General features: G+C 38.7%; 2 protein-coding genes across 3 annotated transcripts; both read left to right on the forward strand.

Annotated features, from left to right (window-relative positions):
- Window positions 1-472: 472 nt before the first annotated feature.
- Window positions 473-6,412, forward strand: LOC104940657 (interleukin-17 receptor A). The gene is made up of 11 exons (XM_019267177.2): window positions 473-2,000; window positions 2,085-2,106; window positions 2,232-2,369; window positions 2,523-2,641; window positions 2,730-2,850; window positions 3,229-3,276; window positions 3,375-3,526; window positions 3,736-3,810; window positions 3,907-3,976; window positions 4,311-4,406; window positions 4,481-6,412. Exons 1-11 carry the CDS (start codon window positions 1,902-1,904, stop codon window positions 5,353-5,355), a joined length of 1,815 nt encoding a protein of 604 aa, XP_019122722.1. The 5' UTR covers window positions 473-1,901; the 3' UTR covers window positions 5,356-6,412.
- zgc:136858 (pseudouridine-metabolizing bifunctional protein C1861.05) lies at window positions 6,079-12,171 on the forward strand. Of its 2 annotated transcripts, XM_027273031.1 has the most exons (21): window positions 6,079-6,133; window positions 6,652-6,719; window positions 7,060-7,151; window positions 7,231-7,334; window positions 7,422-7,536; window positions 7,613-7,787; window positions 7,880-7,991; window positions 8,720-8,826; window positions 9,029-9,155; window positions 9,262-9,382; window positions 9,482-9,567; window positions 9,738-9,868; window positions 9,952-10,011; window positions 10,087-10,150; window positions 10,239-10,333; window positions 10,427-10,555; window positions 10,825-10,939; window positions 11,037-11,174; window positions 11,317-11,483; window positions 11,573-11,655; window positions 11,774-12,171. In XM_027273031.1, the coding sequence occupies exons 4-21, from the start codon at window positions 7,256-7,258 to the stop codon at window positions 11,967-11,969; spliced, it is 2,100 nt and encodes a 699-aa protein (XP_027128832.1). In that variant the 5' UTR covers window positions 6,079-6,133; window positions 6,652-6,719; window positions 7,060-7,151; window positions 7,231-7,255; the 3' UTR covers window positions 11,970-12,171. The 2 variants fall into 2 exon arrangements, with proteins under 2 accessions (XP_027128832.1, XP_027128831.1); XM_027273030.1 differs by lacking the exon at window positions 6,079-6,133 and having other exon boundaries at window positions 6,611-6,719.
- Window positions 12,172-13,064: the final 893 nt, after the last annotated feature.

A 13,064-nucleotide genomic window follows, 5' to 3' on the forward strand; every position in this document is an offset into this window, starting at 1 on the left:
AGTTTATCCAGTAGCTGTTGAGATATTTCAGTCTCAGCTCGTGTAATTATTTAAATGTATTTAATATTATTTATTATTTTAACTTTAATGTCATATTGAAATTCTGTTGAAGCTGTTTTTTATTCCACCTAATTAGTTTTTTATGTGTTTAAACAATACTTCTGAAGCATCTGTACCTGGTGTCTAAACAGTTAATGAAAGCTTGATAATACATAAATATAATGGTGACATAAACACATGCATTAAGTTTATATGAATCATTCACAAGCGGTTTAAAACCCATGAAGATACTATCAGATATTTTCTTACAAATATGTTTTGTTTTATTTTATTTCAGTTTTATAAATTTATATTCAGTTTTTAAATTTAAGGCGTTTGCAAACAGAAATTACACAAAAACAATTAATTTATGCAGATAAAAAGATTCAGACAACAGCAGGGATCATGTACAGTACGTGCACCCACACATTCATGCAGTCACAAACACACTCACAGCAAGTTCCAGCCTCCTAGGCTGGAAACTGGCTCCCAAAATGTGGAGACATATTTGTCACCCGACCAACAGAGTGAGCAATACAGCTGTTGATCGCAGCTAAAGCTGTGATGCTGATATTAGAGTTGAAGTACATGGATTAATGGTACATTATTGTATGCTATAATGTGTTATAAATCATTAATAAGTTATTTATCTACTGATTATAAATACTAAATCCTGTTGGCCAGATCCTGAACCCACCACGCCACATCAGAACAGACAGTAGCCATACTGAATAAAAGAGTATTTATAGATTTAGATCAAAGTCATCATGGCTTCTGGGTTATAATATGCCATGACACCACTCACACACAGAGGAGAGATCAAATACAACCTCTACGGTCTATTCTAGTCGCACTCTAGTGGCACATGACTGTCTGTCTGTCTAAGTGATACAGATGAGCTCAATGTCCAGCAGGAGACACAGTAACACTGAGACAAAGCGACAGGAATTAACACGTAGCCACGGACGCATTTTTGTGCTATAGAGTATTTAATCCCCGGTGACCAAGCGATGAATAGATGAAGGTTTAGTGGTCATAGCCCTGGTCTTCATGTGCCGATCCTCTGAGCTGAGATGTTCTCTGTATTTCTGTATATTTAGGTGATGGTGCCTGGGGTTTATGTGAGGTCAGGCTGGATGTTAAAACTTTGTTTAAGCTGTGTCTTGTTGGACTTTGTTAAACTCAGGTTTAAGTCTGGCTTCTTATGTGTCTCTTTCTCCCTTAATTTCCTGTCAGCTTACTCATGCCTGCCCATTAAAGCCAAAAAGACTGTACTCAAATAGTAGTGAGCATGTGAAGAAATAGTTGTTGTTGTTTTTTTTTTTGCTCAACAGCTGCACTCTTCTTATTATGTAACTCATGTCCTAGACAGCACTTAACTGTAAACCCTGTTTCCAGCAACCAAAATGCAATTTAAACAGTTTGAATGGAAAGTTGACCTCTTGTATATTTAATCACTGCTGCCTCCTAGTGCCTATCTGATGTTTGGACACATTCTTTTGCAGTTGATATCAATCCATAGCATACATACATACATACATACATACCCACTCATGTTTCTAACATAATTCTGTAGAAAACTGCCAATTAAAATAGCAACACTTTCGGGCCTGTTCTCATGCGACTTCTACACGAGAATGGAAACTACCAACCACGTCTGATAAGAACATCCTTCCTGTGTACTCAGATGATGAACGCCTGATAAACATGGAACAAATCTCACTGGTTGTGATCAGATCTCAGTTAGTCTTCTTTTCGTCTATTCAAGCAACAATCACACCAAATTATTTTGTTCTGCTCTTATTAAGTTAATTATTATTGTTTGATCAGTGGTTGTTCTGCCTGTATTGAGAAAAATCAGAATGACCCATGTTCCTTTCTTCTGTTTTTGCCTCACTGCTGGACTCGCAGTGTCATCTGCTCTCAGGATTCTGGACAAACGTCTGAACTGCAATCAAAAGGTGAGGATTCAAACTAAGATGATGATAAATACATAAGCAGTCTTCTAAAAGTAAACTGACTCTCGTGTTTGTTTGATTTTTCAGGGTCTTGACAACTGTAAGATTAGTAAGTATCTTAGATTGAGGGCAGGGATATCTTTTTGAATTTGACTGTTTTACTTATACATAACACATATCTACATCACATAACTACACATAAGTTAAATATATACACCATTCCCTAAATGTCAGGTAACTGCTCAGAGAAACGTATGGTTGTAAAAGAAGCACCGTCTGGCCCAGAGTGGCATTCTGAGCAGATGGGAATCTGGATGGATGAACATGTGCCTGTTTCTGTTATGAATATCACATGGAGACTAAAGGCCAATGGTAAGTCATGCTAAAATCATCTCAAAATAGAGCATTGTTATAGCTCAGATTTTAAAATGCATAAAATACAAACTGTAAAACAGCAAATCTTTCATCAAAGGGGAAAATCAGAGAAGGAATTTGTTTAAAATACACACTATTTTCTGTTCACAGGAGGTATAGTCACAGTTCATGGATCAGAGATAAATATTCTGGATGAAAATACAAATCAAAGCATGTGTGTGAAGTTTTCTTACAAAATCAACAATCAACTGAATCCAGGATTTCAGAGGGTAAACATATTTATTTATCTAACTTGTGTTTTAACAGTGGCACAGAACAGATCAGACAACCTACAATTTGTTTTTCTTTATTTATTAGTGGACATTTTCCTTGGACGGAGTTGTGGTAGAGCCTCGACATACATACATGGTGTCCGTTTTGAATTTGCCACAGCCTGATGATACAGACGAGATGATCAGAAAGAAAATTACAATCCCAGGTGAGTTCCCTCCAGATCAAAATCCCTGAAATCTGCATTAAAAAGCAGAAATACATTTACTGTTAGACATGTATTAATTTATATGAATAATATAGATTTGCTGTGATTTTAGGATATATTTATTCTGTGTTGTGTTCGGGTAAAACTATATTGTGTTGACGTGTTGACCTAAACTATCAGTTTTGTTTAATATTTATCACATTTGGATGTGTTAACAATGAATTATTTCTTGCATCTGAAGTGACTCTCTGTGTCTTGTCAGACATTTTTCATTGTTATTGGATGATTACCACAATTCACTGAGTGATTCGATACTTCATGTAAATCCAAGACAAAACTGACAAAATCTTCTGATCACCTGTTTATTATTTATGGCAGGATGTGATGACAGGAGAATCCAGAAGTCCCAAATCTGTCGGCAAAATGGTAAATTTGAAAATTCTTTACATCTTATCTTTTTACAGACTACTGTAAGAGAGGCAGGGAGATTTCTGCGTTGTACTCTGCATGTTTTGTTATTTCAGGCAGTCTATGGAACCCTTACATGAACGTGTCTGTGGATAGGAAACATGGAAAGTTATGCATTGTCGTGGGGTTTGAGGCAGCGCAATATTCAGAGAGATACCAAGTCTCCATCCAGAGTCAAGGCTTACATTACTCAGAGAATGTCACAAAGGTAATTATACTGAATTTTCTGTGTTAGAAAGAGACAGACAGGTGGACTGTTATCCTGCTTCGTATATAACGTCATATGGCAAAACATCTTTTGATTAAAAAAACTTGTATTTATACGAAATCAACAGACCTAATATTGAATACACTGAGAAATCCTGTAGCTCTGTATCACGCCTGATATCATACTGCATTTACTCCTTAAACAAACAGGGGAACAAAACATCACTGGATGTGACGTTTGAGTTTGAGTTCGGTCAGCTCTCACAATGTGAACTGTTAGTAACCGTAAGTTACTTTTTTTTTTTTTAGCAATACCAATACCTAACAAAGAAATCTTACTTGCAGATGTATAACATAACCTTATTTTTGCTTGTTTTAAAGATTCATCCATTTTTTATTCGATGCAAGAATGACTGTTGGCGCCCCGAGAAAATTATCAATTACTGTTCATGTGAGTAAGATTTTTGACATATAATCAGTAACCAGTTTCCAAACAGTGTTCACTTCAGATTACTTGTTGCAGGTGTCAGTAGTGTTTCAATATTGACCTCTAGATTTCTCAAACAATCCCTTATTTCACAAAAACTAAAAATGTTTGCAAATTCATGCAACGAAACATTCGTTGTTTCTTCTCCTATCACATTAATCATCACCGAGGCCTGAACCACAGTTTGGAAATCTCTGGCATGTTGTGTATATATATTTGAGTTAATTTTTTGTATTTATTATGGGTATTTAGTTAATCATAAGTATGTTTGTCCTCATTTGGTTGTTTTCTTCTTCAGATTATCCACCACGGACTTTAATTATAAAGGCAACTGTAGGGCTGCTTGTCATTGGAAGTTGTCTTGCTTATTTCCTGTGGAGAGCATCTCATAAAGGTTTGCCTTCTCACTTTGTTGAATATAAAATACAGCTTGCATTGATTAATCAGCAGTCTTCTTTGTTCTCTTAGATCCTGTGAACACCTCCTCTTCTGCTGCCAAAGAACAACCAGAAGGTTTTCAAGTGCAAGAGAGAAAAAGAGTCCTCCTCATCTACTCCCTCGACCACCCTTTATACAAAAACATTGTTCTCAAGCTGTCTGCCTTCCTCACAAACAGATGTGGGACTGAAGTGGTCCTGGATCTGCTGGACTCTACAAGACTGGGAGTGTTGGGAAGCATCCAGTGGTTGGACTGGCACAGAGAGCAAATAGAAAACTCTTCAGATAAGATTTTAATCCTGTGCTCTCGAGGAGTACAAGCCAAATGGAGAGCCATGTGTGGTGACAGACAGGTTTTTCTGAGAGAGGACGCCTGCTCACCTGTAGGTGACATGCTCAGTCCAGCCCTCAGCCTCATGGTCCCCCATTTTATCCGATCTGCGTCATTTGAAAAGTACATCGTGGCTTACTTTGATGATGTCTGCTCTCAAGAAGACGTTCCTTCACCCTTTAACATCACAGTACGATACAGGCTGATGAAACAGTTTGAGGAGTTATTTTTCAGGATCCTGGACACTGAAAAGCACGAGCCAGGCAGAGTGAATCACATTGAAGGGCTTTCAGAGGACGAGTACTACCTGTGTCCCTCAGGTAGAGCCCTGCGGGACGCCATCGAGGCTTTTCATGCGTACCAGCTGGAGCATCCGCAGTGGTTTGAAGATGAATTACTGGAAAGCTCGGCGGTTAAGAGGACCTCAGCTGAGATCTATATGGAGACAAATGAAAGTGATTTCACTGTTGAAGAAATGGGACATTACATGACTGAAAAGTTTCAAATGTGCAACTCGTTTGAGCTCAACCGTCTTTTGTTTTGTCAAGAAAACTCAGTTTGCATCAATAATTAACGCCTCCTTTTCTGCTGCCAACCAGAAGAGTCCTCATCATCTACTCCCTCAACAGCAAGTATAAGTATTGTGTTTACTACAGTCACAGTTGTCAGACTCTTTCCTTCTGTAATCGTAAACTCAATTTTATGAGGGTAGATGCTCTTTATAATATTTTATAGTTATACTGTTCATTGGCTCAAGGTGGGGGGATCTCTGAGAAGCCAGCATCTAGTCATTTTTGCTTGCTGCCATGAGAATGGAGTAAATATTTGTCCATGTTATCTTTTTAAATGTTTCCCAAGTAGAAAGAGAGAAAAGTACTCAATATCGAAGCCTAGGATCCTCTTGGTGGTGGCTTGCGCTTGAGTCCAGAAGGGCTGTAAGATAGGGTAGCACCAAATATGAGTATGGCCTGTCCACGTTGTCTCCAGCATTGGTTCTGATGTCTGATTTGTTTTGATTTCAATTCAAACACCACTGGATACAAACATGTGATATCATACTGGACGTAAAACACAAACCATTAGCTGAAATTTGATCAGTGGATGTAGAAGACTGGGACCAGTGACTTTCAAAAAAGTGAATATGTGGACACATGACACACGTTCATGATGCATTTTTTTACCATGTATCTGCTTGTCTTTAATGTTAAATACCACATGCTTGACATGTATCACATGAGTACTTTTAGACCACAGAGATCTGTGGTTGATGCTTGTGGACTGTGTAAACAGTGTTTGGGTCAAAGTTCAGCCTTCTGGGCAAAGTTTCTAGCATTTTTGTTGCAGTAGAGAAGGTAAGCATTAAGCCCTGTCTGTGGGACACTTTATTTTTTACAATGAGCTGATTTAATGTAACATGCTATGCACTTTTTAATATCTCAAAGTGTGGATGTTTTGATTAAACAGTCAATATTTAAACCACAGGTCTCCTACTGCACAGAGCATGAGTTAATGTTGATAACTTCTTTAGCTAGATGCAGCTTTTTAGATGGCTTTTTATTGTAACTCGTATTTAAATTGATTCTCTGATTTACTCAGAGTCACTGATAAGAGATTAAAGAGTGTTAAACTTGCAATGCTGCCACAAGTTGTGAAATTTTGTGTCTCAGATAACATTTCACCTAACAGTCTTTGGGGAATACATGCAGTAAATTAGTTAAAACAGATACAAATGCAGCCCCCAGCTCAGGAATGTGGGTGTCAGTTTCTGAGAGTGGCCTCAAAAAAGTGGGGGAGGGCAATGGGAATTTGTCCCAACTAACTGGAGCAAAGAAAATCCTCACAATGGCTGAACTGGACTTGTGCCTTGCAGTGGCAGAAAACACACTGCAGGGTGTGATGCAACTGGGGAGCCTTTGATTTTTCCTTCAAGAAGCTGAGGTAATGTTCATTGTTTAGATTTCGACAAGCACAGCATGTGTAATGCATTTCAAAGATTGTTCTTCAGACCATTTAAGTTAGATGTAACCAATATTATGAAATGTTTTCTATCAAATAAAGACGTCTTCAGGAAGTAAACATAGGAACTAATCGACCTTACAGTCCCTTTAGTGTGATGTTGTTAAGCTTTCACTGAGACATTGTGATGTTCTTCTTGTAATTTAATGTTGTGACACCAATTTTTAAATGTATATTTCAAAGGAGTTGTATAAATATGAAGAAAGTAAATGTTATTATTGCTTGATGCCCTGTCTCTCTCCTAATCTCTTCAGATTTTTAGACTATCAAAGTCTGAAGTCACATTACTTCCAGTGCTTGCCTGAGGAGGAGGAACTCTGGGAGGGGAGACCACAGCCTTTAACAGATCAATTTGCAAGTATCACGAAAGAGATTTAAGTGGCATTAATTGTGAGAAAAGCATCAGCTGATTTTGAATTCTTCATATTTTCAGCCTTTGTCCACAAAATCTGAACAGAATGAGGATGCTGAAGAGAGCCTCTGCACTCATCCTAAGAAGAGGAATCACAACTTATCAGAGGAGATTGTGCAAAAATGGTGAATAGATCTTCTCATTGTACTGTATCTCTAAAAGTACATTGATCGATGATTACTTCATCATTAAACCATGACCTCTTCTCTTAGACTGCCACCTCAGAGTTCATCCATCTGTATCACAGGCGCTGGCAGAAAACAAACCTGTGGTCGCACTCGAGAGCACTATTATCACACATGGCATGCCCTATCCACACAACCTGAGGTGCTTATTACAACCTTCAAGTGTCAGTAGTTGTTTTAATCATTAATAATTGAGTGTCATTAATGTTTTAATGCAGCACAGCGAAGGAGGTGGAGGCCATTGTGAGAGCTGAAGGAGCCACTCCAGCCACAGTTGGAATAATTGAGGGTGAAGTCCACGTTGGTCTGTCGTCAGAAGAGCTCGACCACCTCGCTCGCTGCAAGAGCTCCCTGAAGGTCTCCCGTCGCGATCTGCCTTATGTCGTCAGCAAAGTGAGACATGCTCACACTCAAGATCAAAATAAGTAAGTAATGAGTCATTTATGGTGTTTTTGAATGCTGCAGTCTGTATTTTTCTTTCTTAGGGACTCTCCGGAGGAACCACAGTATCAGCCACTATGATAGCAGCACATCGAGCTGGTATCCCTGTGTTTGTCACTGGAGGCATCGGAGGAGTTCACAGAGACGGAGAGAACAGTAAGCAGACCTTGATGGGATATACTCAACTGACTTCTCTACATACTGACACTAACTTAGTATTATGCAAACTATTGAAATTGAAGATTCAATGACTGAATGCTTTGGCCTCCTTTCACACGAGAGTGCTTATGGAGTCAAAAATGTGCTCCATATAAAGGCCAGTCCACCTGGTGGAAGTTGCTGAAAACATGTTAAAAGACTTTGAACGATATATTACTGACATGTGGAGTTAGAGGTTAAGACAGTTTTTCACCAGTTTTCAGTCCAGGATTTGTGGGCGGTCCTTAAAGGGTGGCTCGATGACACGCTGAGGCCACCCTGAGCATACAACTGCACCCCTAGCAGAGAGATAGAGATTGTTTCATCTCACTCAGAGTGTTTCAAAGTTAGTCATGTAATTTTTTGAACTCATCTGACACGTTTCAGTCACTTCAAAATGGCTTTTTGAGCCCCCACAGTCCTGGCACTGAGAATTCTCATTTTTATCTGATTTTGACACTTAACTTCATAAACTTGTCAATATTTTTAATCATTTAAATTTGGCTGGGTGGTTGATAACACTTTTTTCTTTGGTCTGACAAACTCAGAACACATATGTATTCTGACTTTACACGGATTTTAAGAAGAAGAAGCTACTATCATGTTAACTCCTTGTTTGGTGAATGTCATAGCCCTTTGAAGATTTACTATTAGTCACTATCGTAAGCAATTGATTACTCCTTCAGGTCTGGACATCAGTGCAGATCTGACAGAGCTTGGCAGGACTCCCATTGCAGTGGTCTCCGCTGGTGTGAAGTCTATTCTGGACATCGGTCGCACCCTTGAATTCCTTGTAAGCATATTGAGATCATTTTAACTGATAAAGCCGAAACATAGCATGTGGTTTAACACAGATAAGAGGTGTTAAACATACACACACAACCATACGCTTTACATCACACAGTCTTAGACGTGGATATGGTGCACACTCATTTTGTACTTACAAAATTAGTTAGGTGTGTTATATTGCTTTATTGTCATGTATCTTTTATTAGGAGACGCAGGGTGTCTGTGTAGCCACTTATGGGGCGTTGAAGAATTTCCCAGCCTTCTTCTCTCCACAAAGCGGATTCACTTCTCCATACCAAGTCAGCAACCCTGAGGAGGCTGCAGAACTCATTGGTATATCAGCTTTTTATATCCTCAGCCTTGGTAGTTTCCATAATCATGAACACACAAAGGTTATGTACGTGGCTGTGTTTGTTTGGGGTGTTTTTGGTTCATGCAGCAAGCACTCTGTCACTGGGTCTCCAAAGTGGGATCCTGTTAGCGGTGCCCATCCCAGGTGAACACGCAGCAGTCGGACAGGAGATAGAAGAGGCCATACTGGCTGCAGTAACAGAAGCAAGGTACAGAGAGTCCATGTGGCTTATGTGTAAATCAAGTGGAACGTTGATCTTAACTGGAAAAAATGTTTACTTTTTGTTTTCTTTTTTTAAATTACTCAGTGCTAAAGGTATAACAGGAAGAGATGTAACACCATTTATTCTTCAAAAGGTGAATGATCTGACTAAAGGAAAGTCCCTTCAGGCCAGTATCCTGCTGAAAATCTGAAAAACTCAGACCAGTCATCATATCATTTCTTTGAAGCAAAATTTATACAAAGACTGATAAATGTGTCTTCTCATAGGCCAGACAATGTAACAGTACTGTGTCTACAAGGTGTATTACAACAAATTTGTCCTTAACCTGTGATGTTTTCAGACATTGCTCTGATTCATAACAATGCTAAGGTGGGCAGTCAGATAGCATGTGCACTGTCAAAACAAATGAATGGGGGAAAACACAGGGGCAACACTCGTCGTCATGGAAAATCAGACTCAGACTCAGATATTGTGAGTATAAACACACACGATGGACCAAATTTTTTAGTCAAATATGGGCAGAATACACTACCCACAATGCTGTTCTGTTACAGGTTGTCATAGGAGGAATAAACGTTGACTTTATTGCTAAAGGAAAAACAAAAACACTTCAGGTAAGTTTAATTTATAACATGTATTTATGCACACTACTCTAGAGCACATTATTTACGTTTTAACGTCTCTTTCAGTTTGGTCAGACCAACCCAGGAAGTGTCTGTCAATCATTTGGTGGTGTAGGTCGGAACATTGCTGGTGAGTTTTTATCTGATTATGTTAATTCACCTTTCCATTCGTAGTTTAAATTTGTCCCACGCTGACGACTTCGGTGCTTTCTCTGAAGACTCTCTGAGTCGATTAGGCCGTAGACCTCTGTTCATCTCAGCTACCGGAGCTGATTCACACAGTGATGCAGTGTTTAACTACTGTAAACACATGGTATGTCAACAACAAGCATGATTACAGTCTATTTCACTTAAATATTTAAATGTAAAATGTTTATTTGACTTTGTTTTTTCTTATTTCTGTAAGAACACAAGTGGTGTGGCCAGACTAGAAGAGCAAAGCACAGCTACTTACTGTGTTGTTATTGCTGAGAGTGGAGAAATGAGTCTTGGACTGGGAGACATGGACATTCATCAGCAAATCACAGAGCAATATGTAAGTCCCAGTGACAAATCAAACAACCCCACATTTAGACATAAGTTATACTATTTATTTTAATGTGGTTATACCCCTGATATAGTCATTTGCATTGTCAGTGTGGGCATTGATTGAGTGTAAGATCAATCAATGTAAACCATTTGTGTACATGCTTATATGTCATACATGACACTGACACTGATGAAAACATAGCTATGAATATTATATTCAATTTCTGGCACATTTTGTAAATCGTACACATTGGCTCTTTTAAATTTGTTTCAAAGGTCTCCCAGTTTGAGAAGCAGCTTTCAGCAGCCACTCTTGTATGTCTGGATGGAAACATTCCCGTCTCCACCATCGACTACGTTTGTTCCATCGCCTCTAGACACAACATCAATGGTAAACAGAGGAGGGGAGACGGTTACTAAATGATAATAAATAACAATGAACTGAAGCTCTCGTTGATTTTAATACAATTCATCAATGTATGTCACAGTTTGGTATGAGCCCACAGATCCAGAAAAGGCTTGTAAGCCTTTCCTTTCAGATTCCTGGAAGTCTCTGTCCTACTCATCCCCGAACCTGGCAGAGCTGTGCACTATGAATAAAACACTTGGTCTCCCAACACCTGAAGGTAAAACTATGTTCTTTAATGAGTATTTAATGGTGCAACAGTGGAGTCTCTTACATATCCTCCCTCACAGTTAGAGTTCATGTGAAAAATACAAATAGTGTGATAGTAGCTGAGGATGTGGTTTTGTTTTGTGGGCTTGCAGTGCTGCCGAGTTCTTTCGATGAGGTGCTGAGTGTTGCTGTGGCTCTCTCACGCCCCCTTCTGGAGCATCTACACTGTCTGGTGGTGACTCTGGGGGCTAATGGACTGCTGGTGTGCGGAGAGCATGATGCAGCCTCAGTCAACCTGCAGCCAAGGAAACAAAAGAGGGTAAGGGCAGCATATATTTAGACCGATAATGATGGTGATTATTATAGTGACAGTGAAAGTGGAGATGTTTACTGCACCTGTGTTTGCAGAGGAGGCAGCTCTGTGCTCTCCACTACCCAGCACTGACTGTGACAGCAGAGGAGACAATGAATGTATCAGGAGCAGGAGATAGGTGCTAAAAATTTACTTGACCTACTTTCCTTCCCCTGTGTTATTTTCCAAATTTCCTCTGCTTTCGTTTTCCATGACCTCTTTCTCAAAAGACGCTCATCTCCGCTCTGTTTCTGCAGTCTTGCAGGTGCCTTGATGGTTGGGATTCTCCAGCATCAAGACACAGACAGCTGTGTTCGGATGGGGCTCCTGGCTGCACGGCTGTCACTGGCGTCACCACACCCCATCGCCCCCACGCTCACCTTAGACTCCGTGGATCCCAACAAATTCCAGGCTGAGCATTGGCCCAAACCCAGCTTCATGTGGATAGATTGAAAACATTTTCAATTTTTAAACTATTCAAAATTAGGTTTGTTATACGTTGAAATGTAATTTATCAATTTTGGCCTTAAAATTTTGTGAAACCTGGGTGTGAAATAGTTATTGAATACATTAATAATCCACTTTCATTTTTAAATTTTTGATAAATAAATGAAACTGCAATAAATAAATTAACCACCTTTTCTCAAATTTTGCTTGAGTTCATGAACAGATCCTCGTGAATAAATGATGAAACATAATAACAAGGTACTCTGGAGTGTTGATTTCTGATCATAAAGAAAGCTAAATATTTATTATCAATGATGGAATCAGGTTTATTGCCAAGTAGATTTTCACATACAAGGAATTTGATGAACTAACAGGCCCTTTTGTAAAGTAAAATACTCAATTACAAGTAAAATGGGAAGGGAAAGTGCTCACTGTGCTGAATGTCCTCTTTTTGATGCATTATAATGAACAGAGAGCTAATTTAAACTACTTCATATACTCCTGTGTAATGTAACGTGTAACAGTCTGGCATATTTTAAAGTTAACCCCATGTTTTGTCACAAAATCAATCTACAATGTAACTAATAACTGAAGATGAATAAATATATTGCAGTAAAAAAAGTAAATATTTCCCTCTCATATGCAGTGGAGTTGAAGTATCACATGTAAATAAACATGTATGTAGTACTATAGTTTATAAGTACAGTACACTTAGAACAGAACAAAGTATAGGTACAGTATACTTAGAACAGAACAAAACTGTAGAGTATAAGTACAGCATACTTAGAACAGAACAAAACTATAGTGTATAAGTACAGTATACTAAGAACAGAACAAAACTGTAGAGTATAAGTACAGTATACTTAGAACAGAACAAAGTATAAGTACAGTATACTCAGAACATAACAAAACAATAGTGTATAAGTACAGTATACTTAGAACAGAACAAAGTATAGGTACAGTATACTTAGAACAGAACAGAGTATAAGTACAGTATACTCAGAATAGAACAGAGCATGTAGACTCCTCGCAGAAAGGTCTCAGCCGGGGCTCGAACCACCAACCTCCTCGCTGTGACGTCACAAATTATACGTGTTAGTA

This window comes from Larimichthys crocea, chromosome XXI, assembly GCF_000972845.2.
Source record: "Larimichthys crocea isolate SSNF chromosome XXI, L_crocea_2.0, whole genome shotgun sequence".
Taxonomy (NCBI): domain Eukaryota; kingdom Metazoa; phylum Chordata; class Actinopteri; family Sciaenidae; genus Larimichthys; species Larimichthys crocea.